Source organism: Balaenoptera physalus, assembly GCF_965194825.1.
Source record: "Balaenoptera physalus genome assembly, chromosome: 7".
Taxonomy (NCBI): domain Eukaryota; kingdom Metazoa; phylum Chordata; class Mammalia; order Artiodactyla; family Balaenopteridae; genus Balaenoptera; species Balaenoptera physalus.
In genome coordinates this window covers 26195484-26215411 of record NC_138886.1, presented here as the reverse complement: position 1 = coordinate 26215411, position 19928 = coordinate 26195484, and the positions used below count along the sequence as shown (strand labels likewise).

General features: G+C 41.4%; 1 protein-coding gene and 1 long non-coding RNA gene across 11 annotated transcripts in view; both read left to right on the top strand.

The window, feature by feature from the left end:
- LOC309665087 overlaps positions 1-19928 on the top strand; it is a 230806-nt gene that overhangs the window by 60098 nt on the left and 150780 nt on the right. The window lies entirely within an intron of this gene.
- ZNF462 (zinc finger protein 462) overlaps positions 1-19928 on the top strand; it is a 147229-nt gene that overhangs the window by 42694 nt on the left and 84607 nt on the right. For 9 of the 10 annotated variants that reach the window (XR_014266179.1, XR_014266180.1, XM_082471162.1 and 6 more), the window contains exon 2: positions 18957-19206. Coding sequence is in view for 8 of the 10 variants with exons in the window: in XM_082471162.1 (XP_082327288.1) it covers positions 18984-19206 (223 nt within the window). In the remaining 2 variants the exon portion in view is untranslated. Of the gene's footprint in view, positions 1-882; positions 14269-18956; positions 19207-19928 lie in introns of those variants that run through there. The other variant, XM_082471161.1, reaches the window with a different exon arrangement.

Genomic DNA, 19928 nt, shown 5'->3' with positions numbered 1-19928 from the left:
GGTCGTCGCTACTGGGGATGATGAGGGAGGGAGATGCTACTGGATTCTATTGGGCACAGGCCAGGAGTGCTGCCAAGTATCCTACAGGGCCCAGGACAGCCCTCCCACAACAAACATCTGGCCCCGGATGTCAGTGGTGCTGAGGTTGAGAAACCCTGGTGTAAAGTAAGACTGAAGGATGAATGCAGATTGGTGGTTCTGGTGGAGAGAATCCTAGGTATCCAGGGAAGAGAGTTATTTCAAGGAAAAAGTGGGATATGGTGGAGAATGGTGCAGAAGTTATGGTTAAGTTAAATAACGACCATGGTCGTTCCTGACCATGGTGTGTTTGTTTTAGCCGAATGGTAGTTACAAATGCCAGATGTAGAGGACTGAGGGAGAAGTAAGGAGCATGAAAGCAGCTTGTCTGTGAAAAGGGGGAATTAATGGTAATTATGGCAGTTATGGTTAAATCTTCCTACTATGTCAAATGCTTTACGTTCATTATCCAGATTATTCCACCCAGCAACCCTATGAAATGTGGATTTCTTTGTATGGCTGAGGAAATAGAGATTTGGAGAATTTAAATATTTGTCAAGAATTCATATAGCTCATAAGGCATGGAGTAGGGATTCAACCCTAGGTGGCTTTGACTGTACCTATATTGTTTTTCCAGGGGAGAAGATAGATCAGAGGGACGCGGTGTGTGCGCGCGCGCGTACGTGTGTGCGTGCGCGTGCGTGCGTACGTGTGCGTGGTGTGCGTGGTGGGCGGGGGCTGGGGAGTTCTTCCTGGATAGGAGAGTTTAAGATGGGAATGATTTAGCTGGTAGTCAGAGAGAAATTGAAAATGCAGACCAGGTGAGCTCCCAGGTGAGGCAGGAGAGCATTGATCAGGAGCCCAGGTCTTAGCTAAAAGGGAGTGGAGCACGCCTTTCATTGTGGCAAGAGAAGAGGGAAAGGATGGGTACCCGCGGGGATGAGGAAGGGAAAGAAAGAAGATGGAAACCTCTTCCTTTTCTCAGTTAGACACAGTGAAGAATGGAAGACAGGTAAACATCAGACTACTGGGTAAGTTTGAAACCGTGAATTTGCAGGGATACCAATCTAAGAGTAGGGAGAACACTGATTTACACGGATCCAAGGTTGAGATTTTTCCAGATGGTTATGAGGGAAAGACATTGGATCGGGCTTCTTAATTTAATTATTTCAGGAGGTCATTCTCACAGTTTTCCTCCACTTGCTTGAATTCCTTTAAGGAGGAGATAGAGTATAGCTTTTCTTTTCACAGAACTAAAAGACTTTTCAATGCATGGGTGGAGCAGCTTGTTGCTTGAGACGATTATATGCAGATATAATCAGTTAAAAATTATCTTCCTGACCTTAAGGCTGGAGTTCCTAAAATCTCTGCATAGGGATCATCTGAGGCTATTGCCTTAAGGAGTCATTAACGAGTCTTTAATTGGGTAGAAAATGGAACGCCAGGGCTGGCAGAAGAGTCAACATACTTGGTGAACGGAGGTGCAAACCACTGATAACTAACAATACCGTGCCATATCACTCCAGTGCTTTACATTTGATGGTTGTTTTGTTTTTTTTTTTTTTAAACGTGCTTTTTATTTATTTATTTATTTTTGGCTGTGTTGGGCCTTCGTTTCTGTGCGAGGGCTTTCTCCAGTTGTGGAGAGCGGGGGCCACTCTTCATCGCGGTGCGTGGGCCTCTCACTATCGTGGCCTCTCCCGTTGCGGAGCACAGGCTCCAGACGCGCAGGCTCAGCAGTTGTGGCTCACGGGCCCAGTTGCTCCGCGGCATGTGGGATCCTCCCAGACCAGGGCCCGAACCCGTGTCCCCTGCATTGGCAGGCAGATTCTCAACCACTGCGCCACCAGGGAAGCCCTGATGGTTGTTTTAAAAGTTAAAGTAATAACGTCTTGTTGAAAAAATTTTAAATCATTAAGTAGAAAGTGAAAGTGTTCACCTGGGCCCACACCCAGGTGAATTACCTTATAAAGTTTAGAGACTCTCCTCTTTTCAAATTGTTATTTCTCTTTATTTTCTTGTTCAAATACGTGGGCTAGGATTTCTGCAGTACTAAGTAATAGTGATGATCCTTGTCTAGTTTTTGATTTGAATATTTATAATGTATTAAGCATGCTGCTGATATATATATATATATGTCTTGTTAAAACATTTTTATTAGAAATGGTTCTGGAGTATCATCAAATGCTGTCTAGCCTCTGTGTTATCAAATCATTTTTTCTCCTTTGACTTCCTAATGTAGTAGAATATAGATTTTCTTTCTTTTTTTCTTTTTTTGGCCGCTCCATGTGGCTTGCGGGATCTTTCTTAGTTCCTTGACCAGGGATTGAACCCGGGCACTCAGCAGTGAAAGAAAGTGCAGAGTCCTAACCACTGGACCACCAGGGAATTCCCTAAATTTTCTGGTACTGAAATACTGCCTTCCTGCAGTGAACCCCACTTCATCATGGAGTGATATTCCTTTAATGTGCACCTGGATTTTATTGTGAATTTTTGCCTCAATATTTATAAGTGCATTGGTCTGCTTTTATTATTTTTATATTACTATTTATTGTTTGGGGGGGGTAAGCTTTGATATCTGTGCTACACTGTAATGTGTTTGGAAATATATTGGTGAAAGTCTTACACTTCAGACTTTGGACCAATTTAAAAAGCATTCTGATATACTGAATTTTTGAAGACTCTTCTCTGGTTGGGTTGGCTCTTGGATTAATTTTGGTAGTATATGTGTTTCTAGACAATCATCTATGACGTTTAGGTTTACAAATATAACTATGAGTTGTACATAGTAATTTTTAAATTATATTTTATTTTCCTTTACATTCGTGGATATTTTCTGCTTCTTAGTTATATTTGTGTTTTGCCTTCCTCCCCTCTTTTTTCTTGTTAGGCTAGATAGTGGTTTTTATTTAATTTTACACAGAATTACATTTTAAAAAAATAAGTGGTTACTCAGGCAGTTTTATTGTTTTTTGATTTTTTGATTCCTGATTTTCGATCTTAATGAAATTCTTTCTTCGTCTTTTCTTCCTTTTTCTTTTCCTTGAGTTAGATGTTTCATTCATTTAGTATTATTTCTTGATTTATAAGAAGTATTATTATTTCTTGTTTATAATTTTCATAGAGCTATGAAATTTCCTCTAAGTACAGCTTTTGTTAAATTCCACATTTTACATACATAAGATTTTTAAAGTCACGTTCTGTAGTTGAGTTTTTGTTTCTGTTTATCCAAACTTGTTTAGAATAATGTTAAAAAATTCCAAGTGTCTGGAATTTTTTGTTTTCCTTTTTCCTCTAGATTTGCTGCTGTGTAAGTAGAAATGATAGACTACTTTTTCCTATTTGTAATTTATAATCTCTTAATTCTGGCATCAGAGACGCTTGTAAACCTCCATGGGCATTTGAAAACCTTTGTAAATGTCTCATACTTGCTTGAAATGAAAATGTGCTTCCTGTTTCCAGGATACAGAATTTGAAATGTGTCTCTTAATTCTATTAATTCTGTTATTTCTATCCTTAGTTGCCTTTCTCCATTTAACATATTAAGTACTTATGTCTATCTCTTCTTGTATTGCCTTTTTTTTCGTTTCTTTCTCCAATTGGTGCTGTTGGAGGGGGGGCATAAATATTCACGATCAGTCTTCATTGTGGATTGTAAGTTTTTACATTATTAAATGTTCATCTTTATTTATTTATTTATTTTGGCCGTGCCTTGCGGCATGCGGGTTCTTAGTTCCCCGACCAGGGACTGAACCCGGGCCCCCTGCAGTGGAAACTCGGAGTCCTAACCATTGGACCTCCAGGGAATTCCCTAAATGTTCATCTTTAAAACTTTTCAAAATATAATTTATTTTCCTTTACATTTGTGGAAATTTTTTATTTTTGCTTTTGTAAAAATTTAAGGATAAGCTTACAAGCTTTTTTATCTTGAATTAATCATGAGTAAAATTTATCAAGATCCCTACTTTTCTTGACATACTTTTACCATATTATTACTTTAAAGATTTTGTGTCATTTTATGGTGTATCTCTTGTAGACAAAATGCAATTAGAGTTCATTTTTGAGTCTAGTCTGGGAATATTTTCCATAGTAGTTTATTGATTTAACATATATACTTGATTCTAATTAATTTTTTGCACATACTTGTATATTTCTACCCACTTTTCCTTTGTTCTCTGTTTTTTACTACATGGGCTGTGTTTGCTTTGATCAAAAAAAGATTAAAAACGTCTATTTTTATTTTTATTACTAATTAAATTTTTAGCTTTAGTACCTCTATTTAGTAACTTCAGAAAGAATACTATCGAGTATTTATATTTGTCCCTCTGAGAGTTGAGAATATTCTTCCACTTACATTTATCCTCTAATGCCAACCTCCCCTACCTCTTTTTTTTTAACTTGTTCATTTTTAAAAATTTATTTTATTGAAGTATAGTTGATTGACAGTGTGTTAATTTCTGCTGTACAGCATAGTGATTCCGTTATACATATATATGCAGTCTTTTTGATATTCTTTTCCATTATAGCTTATTGCAAGGTATTGAATATAGTTCCCTGTGATATACAGTAGGACCTTGTTATTTATGCATTCTATATATAATAGTTTACATCTGCTAATCCCAACTTCCAATCCATCCCTCCCACCTCTTTATTTTTGTTGTTATGGTTGAGGATTTTTCCCAGTTCTATATAATTTTGTTGTTATTATATGGAATAATCTATTATTATAATTGTTCCCTTTAAGGGATTGTAATTTTGTTTTGCAATTATTATAAATTGATCAATCTTTGTTCTAAATGTAAGTGGATTCTGTGTTCACATCCTCTCTTTACCTCTAAATTCCCCATTCTTGAGATCTCGATTTTGAACTTTCTCTTGGTTGGATATATTACATCACTGAATAGATTTTGAAGAAGAGTCGGTAAGTGCAGCATTCCCTGACTGTGCTGATTGGAAAGTGTGTTTTTTATTACTTTTATACATGGTTCCGAATTCAGTTGGGAAATGAATACTCTAATCTTGCTCTCTCTTTCTCAAGCCTCTGTAGACATCCATTCACTGCTCTCTATCATTGAATGTTACTGGGAAGAAGTTTGTGGCTGTCTGACTTTTCCCCCTGCAGTTGACTAATTTTTAAATATCTTGATTTTGTAGAATTCAGTGTTTATCCTAGAAAACTGTAACTTTACCGAGATGTCTCAATTTTGATGATTCTCTGTTACTTTTCCCTGGAACATCAGACATTCCTTTATTTCTGGGAAGTTATTTTCCATCACGGATTTGAGCATATTTTGTTTTGCCCTGTTTTGTTTTACTGTCTACTCGAGAATACCTTTTATCTGTATGTTGGATCTCTGTTTTCAGACTCTCTTACCTGTCATGTTCTCTACTTGCTTTCATCTACTTGTCCTTTTCCTCTGCATTTTGTGCAGTTTTTTTGAAGACTGTTTTCCATATTATCAACTTTGGTTCTGGTTTGTGGATTTTACCTCTTATTACTTTAATATATTTATCGGTTCTGCAGTGGTAGTTATTTTTGTTGTCAGTTTCTTTCTTCAACTGCCAGCTTCCCTTTTATCTCATGCTGCTGTCTTATCATCTTATCTTTGATCTCTTCTTTTATAGTATCTCTGTTAATTGTTGTATATAATATTCTTCTGTGCCCCGTTCTTTCAAAATAGATTGTTCATTGGTCTTTTCCATGCCATGTTTCTTTCTGGCACTTTTTTTTGGCCTCAGTTCACTTTTTCTAACTTACTCATCTTCAGTTAGGACATAACACTCAGAACTTTCTCTTGGCCCCCAGGTAATGAGGATAATATCTCTCTAAATCTGCTCCTTAAATCCTGCTTAATTCTGCTTTCAGAACCTGAGTTTGGGTCTGGATGGACTGCCTTTCTTCTGTAGCCTTCAGCAATCTACAAGGGTCCTGGTTAGATGCCTAGGTAGGACACAGTTGATGAATCTTATCTCTGAACTCTGTGATTCTAAGTTTTAAGTCCTGCTTTAGATTTGAGGGTCCCATAGATCTACTGGTTTGGTGTGGCCAGTCTTTTTTCTTTTCTTTGTTTACATTTTCCTCTTTTCCTTCATCCAAGACTTCGTTTGAAGTTTGAGACAATTAGCCACCATTTTTTCTGGAAGTCCCTTGGTTAGCTTAAAGCACATATCCTTGTTTTGAGGGATTTCCAAACACTTCTGTGTTTTCAGACGTTGATCCTTAGAGTGGATTTAACTCAGCACTGCAGCTTTAGTGTGGTAATCAAATAACCACTCCAAGTTTGAATGTTTTCTAATAAGATTTTGTTTATTATGAAAGCCTTCTGTCATTCAAGAGTCTTGGGTCCTGAGGATTTACCCAACTCTTAGTATTTTCTGTATAAAATACTTCAATTCTTTCCTTTGTGGATTGCCACATCCCACTTTAGAAATATCAAGGACACCATGTCATGAACCGTTCTTCAATTATTAAGGGAGATGAATATCAGTATCAGCATTGTCTTGGCTACAGTATTCATTCTTTCACAGATATTAACTCTGTCTTCTATGGATGTGCTCTTATTAGCTTCTGATGCTGGGTTCTGCAACTTAGTATTTTCCCATTAATCGTTAAATAAGAAGTGAAATATTTGCAAACATTAGTCCTCTCCTAGGCTCTTTAAAGACTGCATAGCTATTATCGTATTCATTCAATCAACAGGGCTTATAAGTAGGGCTCCCAGCGCGATGGAGAAGGGAACTCAGCATTCTAGCTGGTGGTCTCAGGGACTAGAGGGAAGATTTGAGCTTGATCTTAAAACTGGAGTGAGCATCAGGATCCCCTTGAGGGCTTGTTAAAATACAGATTGCATGCGGGGCCCTACCCCCAGGGTTTCTGATTCACTGAGTCTGGAGTGGAACATGAGAAATCGCATTCCTAATGAATTCTTGGCCGATGCTGATGCTGCTGGTCTGGGGACCTCTCCTTGAGAATCATTTTCTTAAAGGATGGGAATTATGTGGATCTTCAAAATGTAGGTAAAAGTACTCTACAGGGAGGAAAACATGGAGATCTCAGCATCCTCCTGATTTCTAAGTCATTGTTTTTTTTAAAAAAATTAATTAATTAAATTTATTTTTGGCTCCGTTGGGTCTTTATTGTTGCGCGTGGGCTTTCTCTAGTTGCGGTGAGCGGGGGCTACTCTTCGTTGCGGTGCACGGGCTTCTCATTGCGGTGGCTTCTCGTTGCGGAGCACGGGCTCTAGGCTCGCAGGCTTCAGTAGTTGCAGCATGCGGGCTCAGTAGTTGTGGCTCACGGGCTCTAGAGCGCAGGCTTAGTAGTTGTGGCGCACGGGCTTAGTTGCTCCACGGCATGTGGGATCTTCCCGGACCGGGGCTCAAACCCGTGTCCCCTGCGTTGGCAGGAGGATTCTTAAGCGCTGCGCCACCAGGGAAGCCCTCTGAGTCATTCTTTTCATTATGGTAAGGGACTCTTTCCTAAGAGACCCATATGGGGAATATTTAAAAAGTTAAAGATGATTACTGGCCTTTTGGATGTATTTAGTTTTTCATGTCCAACAAATGGATATAGATATCTACTAAGAGTATAGATAAATAAGGGATAAATATATAATATAATATACTATAAATGTATTAGTAAATGTGGTGAAATATTCTAAGTTGTGGTTGGTTTCAGGATGTGACATGTAATTTGAAATGGAATCGGGTGTCAACAGTATTCTGAAACTATTGGTCTGAGCCACTGACTAGCTGTGCCACAAGGAGGCAGGTTCATTTTAAATGAACTGACCCTGATATTTCCAGACACCCCGAAGGCTCATTCAGCCTGCCTCTTCAGCGACTTTGTTGGCAGAACACATTTTCCATAAGAAACAAGATGATGTTTCTCATGGGGTAGATTTGGTGGGCATAAAGTTACTACATAACCTTGTTCTGATTCCATGAGGTTGGATTCTCAGGAAAAATGATTCAGTGTCATGGATCTCGTCCTTCTGTGTATACCTTTGTCAGCAACTTTCAGTCTTCCAAATGTGTTTCCAAAGCAGGAGCACACTGCCTGCATGCCTAAGAAGATCTTTGAACAGTCAAACTGCAGATGATGGATTTTACACCTTTTCAGTTAATCTCCTGAGTATAGAATTCTGAGCAGAGGAGGAGACACTGGGGGTTATTCTGGAATCTGCCTCCTCAGTGAAGAAAGACTCTTGTTTGTGAGAATATATGGGGCGTGGACTTCAAGTGTGAATTGCTATTAATGAACTGAATAACATTTATAGAGTGTTTTTACTGCTGATTTCCTTTCTCTAATTATGGAATTCAACAGATTTTTTTTTCCTGCTTCAGAGAGTATGTTCCAGAAGCCTTGGGCAGGTTATTTTTCCTGAGACCTTCAGTTTCACTATCTGAAAAATGAAGATATTGGGCCACGTTGGACAGCATGGTCTTTGAGATCTCCTCTCTAGTGGACACTAATGAGCTTACAGATAGTTAACTTTTAGGAGTGAATTCTTCTGTTTGAGTTAAAGAAGGCACAGGTAATTTATTGTTTCAATAGTTTTTAGGGAAGCCAAGGAGAGATAACTCTGTTCCTACCTAATTTCTTTATACTTTCCTCTACTGAAACGGTTTATACAGTTTTGAGCTATAGGGGAGAATTTTTCCTCAGGCTTTCCAGAATCTTTGCAAACAAGAATCGAAAGGTTTTTTTGTGGAGGGAAGGCAACCAGATAGTCTCAAGTGTAGCCCCAGGTGATGATTCCAAGTGTCACATCAGTTTAGGGGAGCTTAGCAGTGTTATAAATATGTGGGTAGAATGATGCTGCCAGAGTACCTTCCCCTTGGATGGTGAGGAAAAGCAAGGTGGCCACTTCGTCACATATCAAGGACAAGTGGGGACATGGAATTCCTAATATCCCAGTAGTCAGCCAAGCACTGTGATGTGGCTTCATGAACTTTATTAGTTGAGTGGAAGCAGTGGCATATAGTGCTAAGTTTTGTTTTGTTTTGTTTTTCTGGTCGTGGATCCTCTCTGGAATTGCTTAGGTTCCTATATGTTTAGTTTGGGTCGGTACCACTGGTTAATTTTCTCCTGGAAAGCAGGCATGCGTACACTCATTCAGCCCACAGATCTTGTCAGGGCCAGACCTGTGCTGGGCCCTGGGGATATAAGAACCAAAAGGAACACGGCACTCATCCTTTGAAGAGTGATTTTGAGTAGCCTGGGGCCCCGTCACTTTGAGAGAAGATAATTTTGTATGTTGGAGAGGAGAAAATGTGCATGATGTTTTTCATAGAAATTTTAGTTTGGAGGCCACATGCTAACTGTAGGACTTGACCATTTTTAATGACGTTGACCCCTTACCCACAAAGCCCACAGGGTCATCATCAGTGCAAGGGGCTTATCACTCAGGAGAGATGGACCAGTTATATTCCTTAATCTTGGATTTTTCTTGAAAAGTTTAGAGTAAAATACCCAAATCAGAAAAATAAAACTAAAAACCTCGTGATGGCATAGGACAGGAAGGCAGCTACTAAGATCACTTTGAACCATGAAATCATAGAATCTTTGAGCTGGAAGAGAACTTGCTGATCATCTAGCCCAGAGATTGCCCAGCCAGGACCACATGAAAGGCTTATAAAGGCAGGTGGCTTATATGCAGAGACTGAAAATACCTAGAGACCACTTGTGACAGGGTTTCCAACCTCCACACTCTTGTCATTTTGGACCAGATCATTCTTTCTTACGGGGGTTTTCCTGTGCATTGTAGGACGTTTAGCAGCATCCCTGGCCTCTACGCATTCGATACCAGTAGCACCGCTCACCCCTCTTCCCCCCGCGACCCGGTTGTGAGAACCGAAAGTGTCTCCAGATATCCCTGGGCTGGGGTCTGTGGGGGTAAGATTGCCCCTGGTTGGGACCACTGCTCTGCGACAACATAAGGTTAGTAGAAGAATCTAACTCTCATAACCCATCTTTTTATGTTTGATTGGAATCTTAGCACTCACAAGCTCTGCTTCATTCATTCCTTTGTTCATTCATTCAGCCCATTTGCTGAGTACCCATTGTGTGAACTGTCCCCAGTGCTGAAGATACCAGTGTAAATAGACAGGTGTGGGCTTGCTATCAGGGTGCCTGTGTTCTAGCAGAGGGAGATAGAGCACAAACAAACAGGTATCATAGCAACAATGAAGGAACTTATAAGGCAGCGTAATGTGGTAGAGAAAGTCAGCGTGGTCGGAGTTGTGGATAGGGGCTCGATCTCATGGGGGTGGGGAGAGCGGGCTAATATTAGATGGAGTTGCGAGAAAGCCCCTTGGAGGATAGAACCTTTGAGCCCAGAATTGCATGAGGAGGAGTCAGCCATGACGAAACTAGGCATTTATTTGTCTCTGAATAATAATAAAACGTGAGAGGTGAATTAAGTCAGAAAAAAATCTTTCAAAATATGAGAAGGAAATTTTGTAAAACACTCCTTTGTACAAAAAGGTTGACTGGCATAATCTAATCTCTTCATTTAGTGAAATGATCCAAGTAAAGGCTTCGAAAGACTTGTTCAAGGTGAAGGTGGCAGGTGGAGCCATCACACCTGCTGGGAATAAATTATTTTACTTGCTGGAGAGGCATTTCTGTATCCTTGTCTTTTTTTTTTTTTTTGAGCAGCCCAATAGTGAATAAGCTGAAAGACATAAGTTTGTTGGGCAAAGTGAGATTTTCATTAAGGATTTATGGAACGTGGGGCTTGGCCAAGTACCTGAGCCACTGTAGTGTTTTCACATGGTGATAAATTCTACTGTTGCGTTGGCAGACAAATGTCTTAACTTTCTGCTAAGAAGTTCTTGAGGTGCAGTGATTTTTAGCAGTAAACTTACTTGCTGAGAGTAGATTGGAGATTGCAAGAGAAAAGAAATTCTTTAGCTATCATTTAAAATAAAATATCCCTAATTCCTGGGTATCTGCCAGTTCCATACATAAAAACATAGGGTGTTTTTCCTATTTTCTTGGAACGGGGTAGGAGAACCAATGGATCTCAGTGGGCAGTGCCTTCTGCTATAGGTGGAGGCCAAGAGGAGAAAAAAAAAAAAAATCACAATCTTCTTGAATAGGAGGACTTCAAAGTGGTCACGATTCCTGATTCACACAAGCGCAGCCATTGTTTACCTTTCCAGAAAGCAGTCTGCTTAGGGCTTTCATCTTGATGGGGTAGTTAGATCAGGAACCATGGAGTGGTTATATTTTGTCAAATGTAAGAAATTGGACTGGAAAGGTTATTGCATCAGGGCCTTGTGTGCCACAGATATAGGCAGACTTGGGACAATTCTCATTTAAAGGAAGTGACTTGTCTGAATTTTCTGAGCAAACCGTGATCACAAGGCAAAGAACAAATCTCAGAGGGATTAGATTGGGACTTTTGTGGGCTTTTCCTCAAATAAAAGAGGTTCTTCTGGCAAAACTTAGTTATACTTTCAACAGCCATGGATCCTTTCGTTTTGTTTTTTGTTTTTTTTCCTCTCAGAAGGTAATAGAGAGCAAGGTAAGTTGTTCAAATGGTTTCTGGATTCATTCACTGAAACTGTAGAATTGAGACTTGGTGGGGTTGGCCAGACCTTCCCGTGCCAGGCACGGATCTGGCCGTGAAGACATGCCCAAGGCCTGTGGTCAGTGCAGCCTTCAATCCCACAGAGGAGCTACTCAACGCGTGGTTTGGAAGATGGAAGATGCCTTTGACTGCAGCTTCTGCTTACTCTGCGTCTTAATCAGTTCTGTAATGAAGACCCAGCAGCGTATCTGCAACTTCCCTTTAATTTTACAATTTTTATAATGAGAGTTCTTGTAGTGTGAAAAGTGTCTGTGGAAACCCAGCCAGCATGCTGAAGAGTCCACAGAGGAATACGGCGATTTTTCTGTCTCTGCGGTTTGGGTGAGGTTTGGCTCTCGAGGAGAAAAACCGGGTCTCTCTTGATCTCCAGGCTCGGGCAAGAATGGCTTCAAAGTTTCCAAGGGATTTCCTGATGGACCCATGACATCTCAGAGAATTCATTCAACCCTAAGAGTGGTTTTCGGTCATTTGGAAGAACAAAATGAGCTGGGATCTCATTTGTCATGGTTGCCTTTTGAGAATTTTAGCATGTGGAGGCGTCTTCATTTTGTTTTGTTTCTCAAGGAGAATATTGTCAGGACGCTTCTCAGAATTGGAGTTATCTGGTGAACTGCAGGTTCCCCTTCACAGACAATGAAGTCTAAAGCTCCTGAGATACCACCCTGCTTCCTCCCTTTCTTTTCTAGTCCCTTCTCTCCTCTTTTATCTCCTTATTCAAATCACACGCTTCCTTTTCTAAGGACAGGAGAGCTGGCAGGCTGCCTATTGGCCTGTTGGCCTCAATTAGCCTTATATCATTGCAAAGGAATGCATGAATTCTCCAGAAGGTATGTACTATCTCTTTCTGTATTAGACACTCACTACCTGCTTTCATAACAGGTCACTCAGCCAGAATGCCTTCTTGTTTACATGTCTGATATTTTTTTGGTCATTTGGATTAGATCATCTCATTTTAATAATGATCCCCGAGGTTATCTGTTATGAAATATTACTCCAACATGCTCTGTAAAACTTGAAAACTTGATTCAGGAGAACAAAGCTAAAATAAGAGAACCTGAAGACTAGCATCCTTGGCCAGAAGGTGACTGGGGTTATTAATCTGCAGATTGCCTGCTTCAGACTCTGTCCCAGAGACGGAACAGAGGCCACACATGGGCATTGGCAGGACTCAGGCTCGCGTGGTATTTCTCTGCTACTATTTAAATTCAGTCTCATCTTGGGGGTTACATATGCGATTGCAAATTAATCCTTTCTCTTCTGAAAATTTGGTTTTGAAGAACAGCTGTGTCTCCCTTCTGAATTCCTTAATTATTTATCCTCCCTGATATGTTAAACCTTTCATTAGTGTGGTGAATTGCCAAGAGTACACAGAACTGCTTAGATCATGTAGCAAACAGTATAAACATTGGATAGGACATTTGAAGACACCACATGGTGAGCCAGGATCTATAGTTGTACCAAATGTTGTGGGATCAATGTAGGTATCTTGTTGTTCGAAGTTCTTTGTTGGTTTATTTTGTTGGCTTATTTTTTTTAATCACTATAACATGGGAAGAGTATGTATGTCATTTGTACTTATTCAAAAGTGTTCTAACAGAAGTGTTAAATTTGGAGGGCACATGCCCATATCTGAGTTCAAATTAAATCAAGAAAATTAATTATTTCATATATACGCACACGTATGTATGTGTATATGTATGTGCAGAGGACAGGCACCCTATGATACACGTGTGTGCGTATATATGCATGCGTGTGTGTGTGTATCTATAGTCTATATTTGCAGTTGTAAGTGTGATTCCATAACTACTGTTCCTTTTCCTGAAAGGAGATTTTTACCTCCATTTCTTGATCCAGTCCTGTTCAGAAAGATGCTTTAAATGATTTTTAAATTATTAGAACTCCCACTTTGACCATGACAAGAGTAAACGATAAGCAGTGAGGTACAACACGTCTTGTTGCTGAGAGTAGCAACCCACACTCACAAGTGGATTAGTTAGTGATTTTTTTTCCCCCTCATTTTTCATCCTAAGCATGAAAATTCTTCTTTCCTCCCAAACCACGTTCCTGGGGCTTGAAATAAGAGATGTTAACTTCCCAACACACCCCGCACGCAGCTCTTTGACCCCGTCATAGCAACAGTTTCCGATCTCAAATACATTTGTACAATGATCTTTAAGTTCCTGATTCTTCTGTCTTTCTAGCTGAACGGTTCCGAAGTTAATGCATTCCACTACCTGTCCTTGGATAATTGGTTTTTCCAATCATGGGAAAGGAAAGTAAGAAAAGCACAGACAATAGGTGCTCACTAAAGCCTTTTCTTAGAATTGCGATTCAAGAGAACCGAGGAGTTCAGTGTCTTACAAATGAAACTAGGTTTCTGGAGTGGACATAGGAAAAGCATCTTACGGTGTTTCTGGTTCTATTTCTCAAAGGCTTTGACGCTTATAATTAGTTGCTCTTGAATCCCTGTGGCTGTGGTGCTTCACGGCTTTATTTCTGGTCTGCAGTCCTTCAGTCAGAGAACAGGGTAGGTCCAGGCAAGGCCTGCACCTTTTCATTTGGACACATCCCGGAGACAGTTGGGATTTTGACTTCAAGACCGTGTTCGTGCTCCATGCAACCCCGGAGAACGGTGCTCGCCGAGGTGACCCAGGTGAGGGTTGTGGTGACAGGATTGTAGGAGTGCCCTCAAACACCCAGGGCGCCTCCCTTCTCCCCTCCTGTCTGGGCAGTGAGTGGGGAGGACACATGATGAACCTGTGGATTGTCCCCTTTCACCTTCACAGGAGGAAAATGGAGGCATAATGGGTCTCTGAAATTGTGAACACAGAAAGTGGGTGGGCAGACGGTAGAAATTAAAATTGGTGGGTTTTTTTTAATTGAAGTGTAGTTGATTTACAGGGCTGTGTTACTTTCTCTTTTTTTAATTTATTTTTAAATTTTTTTATTTTTTGGCCACGTCGCATGGCATGTGGGATCTTAGTTCTCGGACCAGGGGTTGAACCTGCGCACCCTGCAGTGGAAGTGCAGAGTCCTAACCGCTGGACCGCCAGGGAATTCCCTGTGTTACTTTCTGAAGTATAGCAAAGTTTTTCAGTTGTATATCTAGATCGATTTATCTATCTGTCTTCTATCTTTTTTCAGATTCTTTTCCGTCATAGTTTATTACAAGATATTGAACATAGTTCCCTGTGCTATACAGTAGGACCTTGTCATCTTTTTTTTTTTTATATGTAGTAGTTTGTATCTGTTAATCCCAAACTCCTAATTTATCCTTCCCTCCCCCTTCCCACTTTGGTAACCATAAGTTTGTTTCCTATGTCTGGGAGTCTGTTTCTGTTTTGAAAATAGTTCAAAATTGGTGTTTTTAAGATTGAGGAAGAGCAGCTGGTGGCCATCATGTCCCTTTCCCCATTCTCAGGTGTATATTCCCAGTCCTTCACAAGATCTCTGGATTTTCTTTAAATATGTCTTCAAGAGTTTGTCCAATATGGAAAGTTGGGTTTTGGGTTTCCCATCAAAACCCCACCTCTTGAAAACTCCAGACTTATCAATGTAAATTGCACAAACCAACACGTGGCACTCAGTAGTGCAGAGTCGTGGATAATTAGTATGGTCTAGAGGTTTCACATTAGGAGGACTAATCACATTAGGTGCTAGCTTATTTGGGAACGAATCCATATTCATCTGCCTGCCAAGGCATCATCATGGGTGGTGTTGAGAGTCTAGTCGTCCAATGCCTGTTTGACCTTGAGGGGCCTGGAGATATTGCATTGGGAGTAGGAGATGGTGGTGGGGCTTGTTTGATTTGTAGATTCATCTCATGACCTTTTGAAATAGCATTTCTTTCAGTTAGTTCAGAAGCTTCCTCTTCTGCTTTTGATTTTGCTGATTTGGTCAGTGGGGAAAAAAAAATACTGCTAGTCTCATTATCGCAGTAGAATTTTTAAATAAAGTAAATAGATAGGAGATCAAGGCTTTTAACTTTAAATCATCATTTGGTAGCAGCTCAGCGTCTGGTTTAGCCTTTTAGGGTTGCTGTTCTTTCTCGGTTGATGAAACAGTCAAATATGCGAGAGAGTATTTCTCATCTTTGTTCCCATCTTTGTTGTTGGTTTCTCAGAGGATTACCATCTGCTGCAAAACATCCTCGAGTTGATGGATGGGTCATCCTCAGGTCCAGCTTTCTTTGTCTCTCTCCTCCCCTGTTCCGTCTCCTCCTCCTCCTCCTCTCACTTTTTGCCCATGTGTACGTCCTCAGTCTCATAAACACATCAAGTTTCTGTGTCTTTGATTGTTTAGGCCATGCTGGCAATTTCTGTTTTCTTCTTCTGTCAGCGTCTCCAGGAGCAATGTGTGCACAAAGACAAAATGGCTTTCAGAGGAGGCTACATCCTCCTTTGAGGTCTCAGTGCAGACATCCAATTGAAGGCCATTCAGCGGTACCAGACGCTGGTTCCCTCAGCAGCCTGGAGATTAACCTCTTCTAAGGCTCTGCGCTATTTTTGAGGTAGAGTCTGCAACAACATTAAAGCTAGAACCTATTAGGAAATCACTTTCATCATCTCTTCTTTTTCCAAATCAGTGGCTTTTTTTTTCCCTGATCTCCTAACCCTTTAATCTCCTTTGTAGCAGAATAAGGAGACCGTTGGTTTGTTTGCATCCAGCGAAGTTTGAATCCTTGCTAATAAGAGCTTCGGAAGACACCAAGATATTAAAGAACCGTGCAGAGAGGTGAATTTCATCTCGGGGTGGATGACTTAATGCCAAAGGTGCCCTGCTTTCCTTGGGCAGAACTGTCATTTTCTTGGTGGATGTTGTGCAAACTAGGCTCAAACTTTCCAAAAGACGCACAGCAGAAAGCCTTTTGTTGCATTATTTCTAAAGGCTTGAAGTTTTGAAGGGAAGAGATTTTGTTTTCCTCTCGGCTGCACAATGGAGCTTTCAGAGAACCTCTTTTAAAAGGAATAGCTACAGCCTTTGTGTTGAAGGGTGTGCCTGTTGGCAGGGTCTGCTGATGCAGACAGACTGGCTGGTGATTAACAAAGGTCATTAGACTTTGGAATCTGGCAAGCAGAGTCGGATGGTATGTCTTCTGTGTGTGGAAGGACGACTCCCAAGAAGCCAAGGCATTCTGGAGGTTCCCCCCTCCAGCCCACCCCCTAAGGCAGCTGGAGAACAGGGTCTGGTCCAGGAACGTCCTGCAGTAACCAGGGCTGTGCTGGGATGAACGAGGCAGCCCATCAGTCATGGGATAAAAGAACCTTCGGAGATCCTGGTGAATGACATTTGAGGAGGAGAAAGGTGCTGCTTTTTCGGGAAGGAGTGAAAACAGTTCCTTCTTTGTTGGGAGGAGGAGGGCAGAGGAGGGGCCCAGGCTGCTCCTCTCCTGTTCCCTCTGCCTGTCAGCCTGGCACCATCCATCCCAGAGAAGCCATGTTGTGCTCAGAGGGGAGGCTCTGAGCTAAAATGGCCGCTCCTAAAGCTCAGAGGACTAGGGCAGCTTAGTGAGACTTAGAGCTCCAGTGACGCAGGAGCTCCTATCTCTTGAAAGTGTGATAAACACATTCAGCAGAGCTGTGGCTTGTTTGGCTGAGATGAAAGGACTAAGCTGGGGGGATGGGGAGCGCACACTGGATGATCTGCCTTTTTTGCTGTGAAGTGTTCTAAATGCAGGAGTCGTCTGCACTATGGAAAAATTTGTGTTCAGGTCTAATGGGCTGTGCGAAAAGGAGAAGTGGGGTGGGGCCTCGGTGACGGCTGTAATTTGATCCAGAGCTGATAGCAACCTCTTCCACACAATTTGGGTTGGTGCTGAGACAGAAAAGCTGGTGTGGCTGGGAATATGGAGGCTTGAGTTAGCTGACAGGAACTCTGGTGCACAGTTCAGGGTTTACTGAAAAAAAAAAAGGAGAAATTGCTGGGTGAAAGGGGAGAAGGTAAATATCTGTGTGTCTCACTCTGCAAGCTCAGGCTGTCCAGAGCTGGACTTGCCAGGAGTTATTTTCACAGGCTATCAGCAGGAGCATTCTTTCAGAGAAAACCCTCCTGCCATAGCTCCTTTCACTTCATTGACAGATTTCTCCACTTTATTCTTCCTGCAGAAATAATTGATCTCTTACAATAAAAGTATAGAAAGTTGCTGTACGATCAAAGTATCGAAAGATTTGGCTTGTGGCTTTTGTTCTTGGACATCTGGTTCTAGATTACAGTGACTCAGTAGAGTTTGCTATGAGCGCAGTGAAGTAACTCAGTCATTAAGGTAATAACTGGGTATCTCAACTTAAGATACGAAGGTCTATGCCTTCTAATACGTTTTTAACTTCTTAATGGTGGGCCTCTCCATTGAGTTCATGTGAAGCTATCTGTATCTTTCAATCACACAGTAAATAGCAGGACAGAGGCAGCCGGGCAAGTTTTACTTTATTCTAAATCAGGTTCACTGCTTTTTATGGCCAAGTATGCACTCCACATTTGTAAATGGGAGAAGTAGAAAAAGAGAAAGTCCTGCCTTAGAAGCCCTTCTTCCAAACCACGTGCGTTTCTGTTGCCTTAGTGTAAATCGAGGTACCAAGGTGCAACCTGAAACTAGAAACTGGATTGTCATCTAAAGTTGGTTGTTTAAGAATCTCATGAGAAATATTTTATGACCTAATTAGATTGGAGAAGCTGTTAGGTTATAATTGGTAGGTAGTAAAAAGCAAATAACCATTTAGCTCATGAAAAAAAAATAAACTGTTTAAGGAAGGGAAGAAGGAGGTGTACCGCAATATCAGTTAAGAGAGTAGAAGAATAAAAAGGTACAATAAAAAGCTTTTCCTACTGCCACTCAGAGATTCAATACCGTTTCACCATTTGGTGATAAAACATCAATGTTTTATAGTATTAAAACAGCTAATGAAGAGTGAAGTTTGTCCTTTCTTCTGTATGGGCAACCTCTTTACTTCTGAGAAGATTCTGGTTCAAAAATAAAACTGGTCCCAGCCAGAATCAAAGTCAGTATTAACCTACCAAGAAATTTGAATTCAGTCAAGAAATTCAGAGACTACTAAAACTTTTGAAGTATTAAGGGTTTCTTTTGACACATGGCACTTGCAGATACATCAAGCTAGAAGAAGTTTACCTGGTTTTTTCCCCCTTCTTTGAAGTTATGAAGTCGAGGACACCATCCCTATTATGTCTGATTTCCTTTCTTTGGCCAGTGTTGCATCTGGCAAAGTCCAGTGAGAGAAATTGGCCGATATTGGAATTTCTTCCATTAATGGACTTGTAGCCCCATCAGCTTGGGGTACGCAATGAGCGCAGGCCTTAAGGTGTTTCGTCTGGCTTCTGCCACCACAGGTTCCTAATGTGAGAGAGTAGACCCAGATGATGGAGGTGCTTCAGTGCGATGGCTGTGACTTCAGAGCCCCGTCTTATGAAGATCTCAAGGCGCATATCCAGGATGTCCACACGGCATTTCTGCAGCCGACGGACGTTGCCGAAGACAATGCGAATGAGCCGCGATCTGGGTCCATGAATGCCAGTAACCAGACAGAGGTGGAGTTTTCGTCTATAAAGGATGAATTTGTGATTGCAGAGGACTTATCAGGTAAATCTGTCCTAGGCTCGGCGTATCTGATGTATTTCACTGCCCTCCTCTATTCTGAGCCTGTAGCCGTGGTTCTTTTTTTTTTTGACAGGAGAGTAGGACTTATTGGTGGGTGTGAGTAAGGAGGGGACAGCGCCAAGGCTTTCATGAGTGCAGGGTCCGCCATTTGTCCAGAGGGCCAGGATTAGGGATGTATTTGACCTCACAGCCATCCGGGATGAGCTGCTTTTCCGCCACCTTGTTTTCAAATTCGTCCGCGTTAAACTTAGTAAACGCCCACTTCTTGGAGATGTGGCTCTTCTGGCGGCCAGGGAACTTGAACTTGGCCCTGTGGAGGGCCTTAATCACATGCTCCTTGTTCTGCAGCCTGGTGCGGATGGACCTTATGACTTGGCCAGCCTGGACCCTGGCCACTGTGCCCTGGGGTTTTTCAAAGGCACCGCACATACCTGTCTGGAGCCTCGATTGGGCACAACATGCCAGTCATGAATGTCCACTGGAAAGGGCTGTCTCCAAGGTCCGTTAGGGCAAGCGGTACAGGCAACAGGCTGCACGCACTACCAAGGAGTCTGTAGCCGTGCTTCTTGACATGCATGGCTCCTACAGAGTTTTTTGCTTTTTGCGAGACTTTTTTTTTTTTTTTTTTTTGCCACGCTGCAAGGCTTGTGGGATCTTTAAAGGTTCCCCAACCAGGGATTGAACCTGGGCCACAGCAGTGGAAA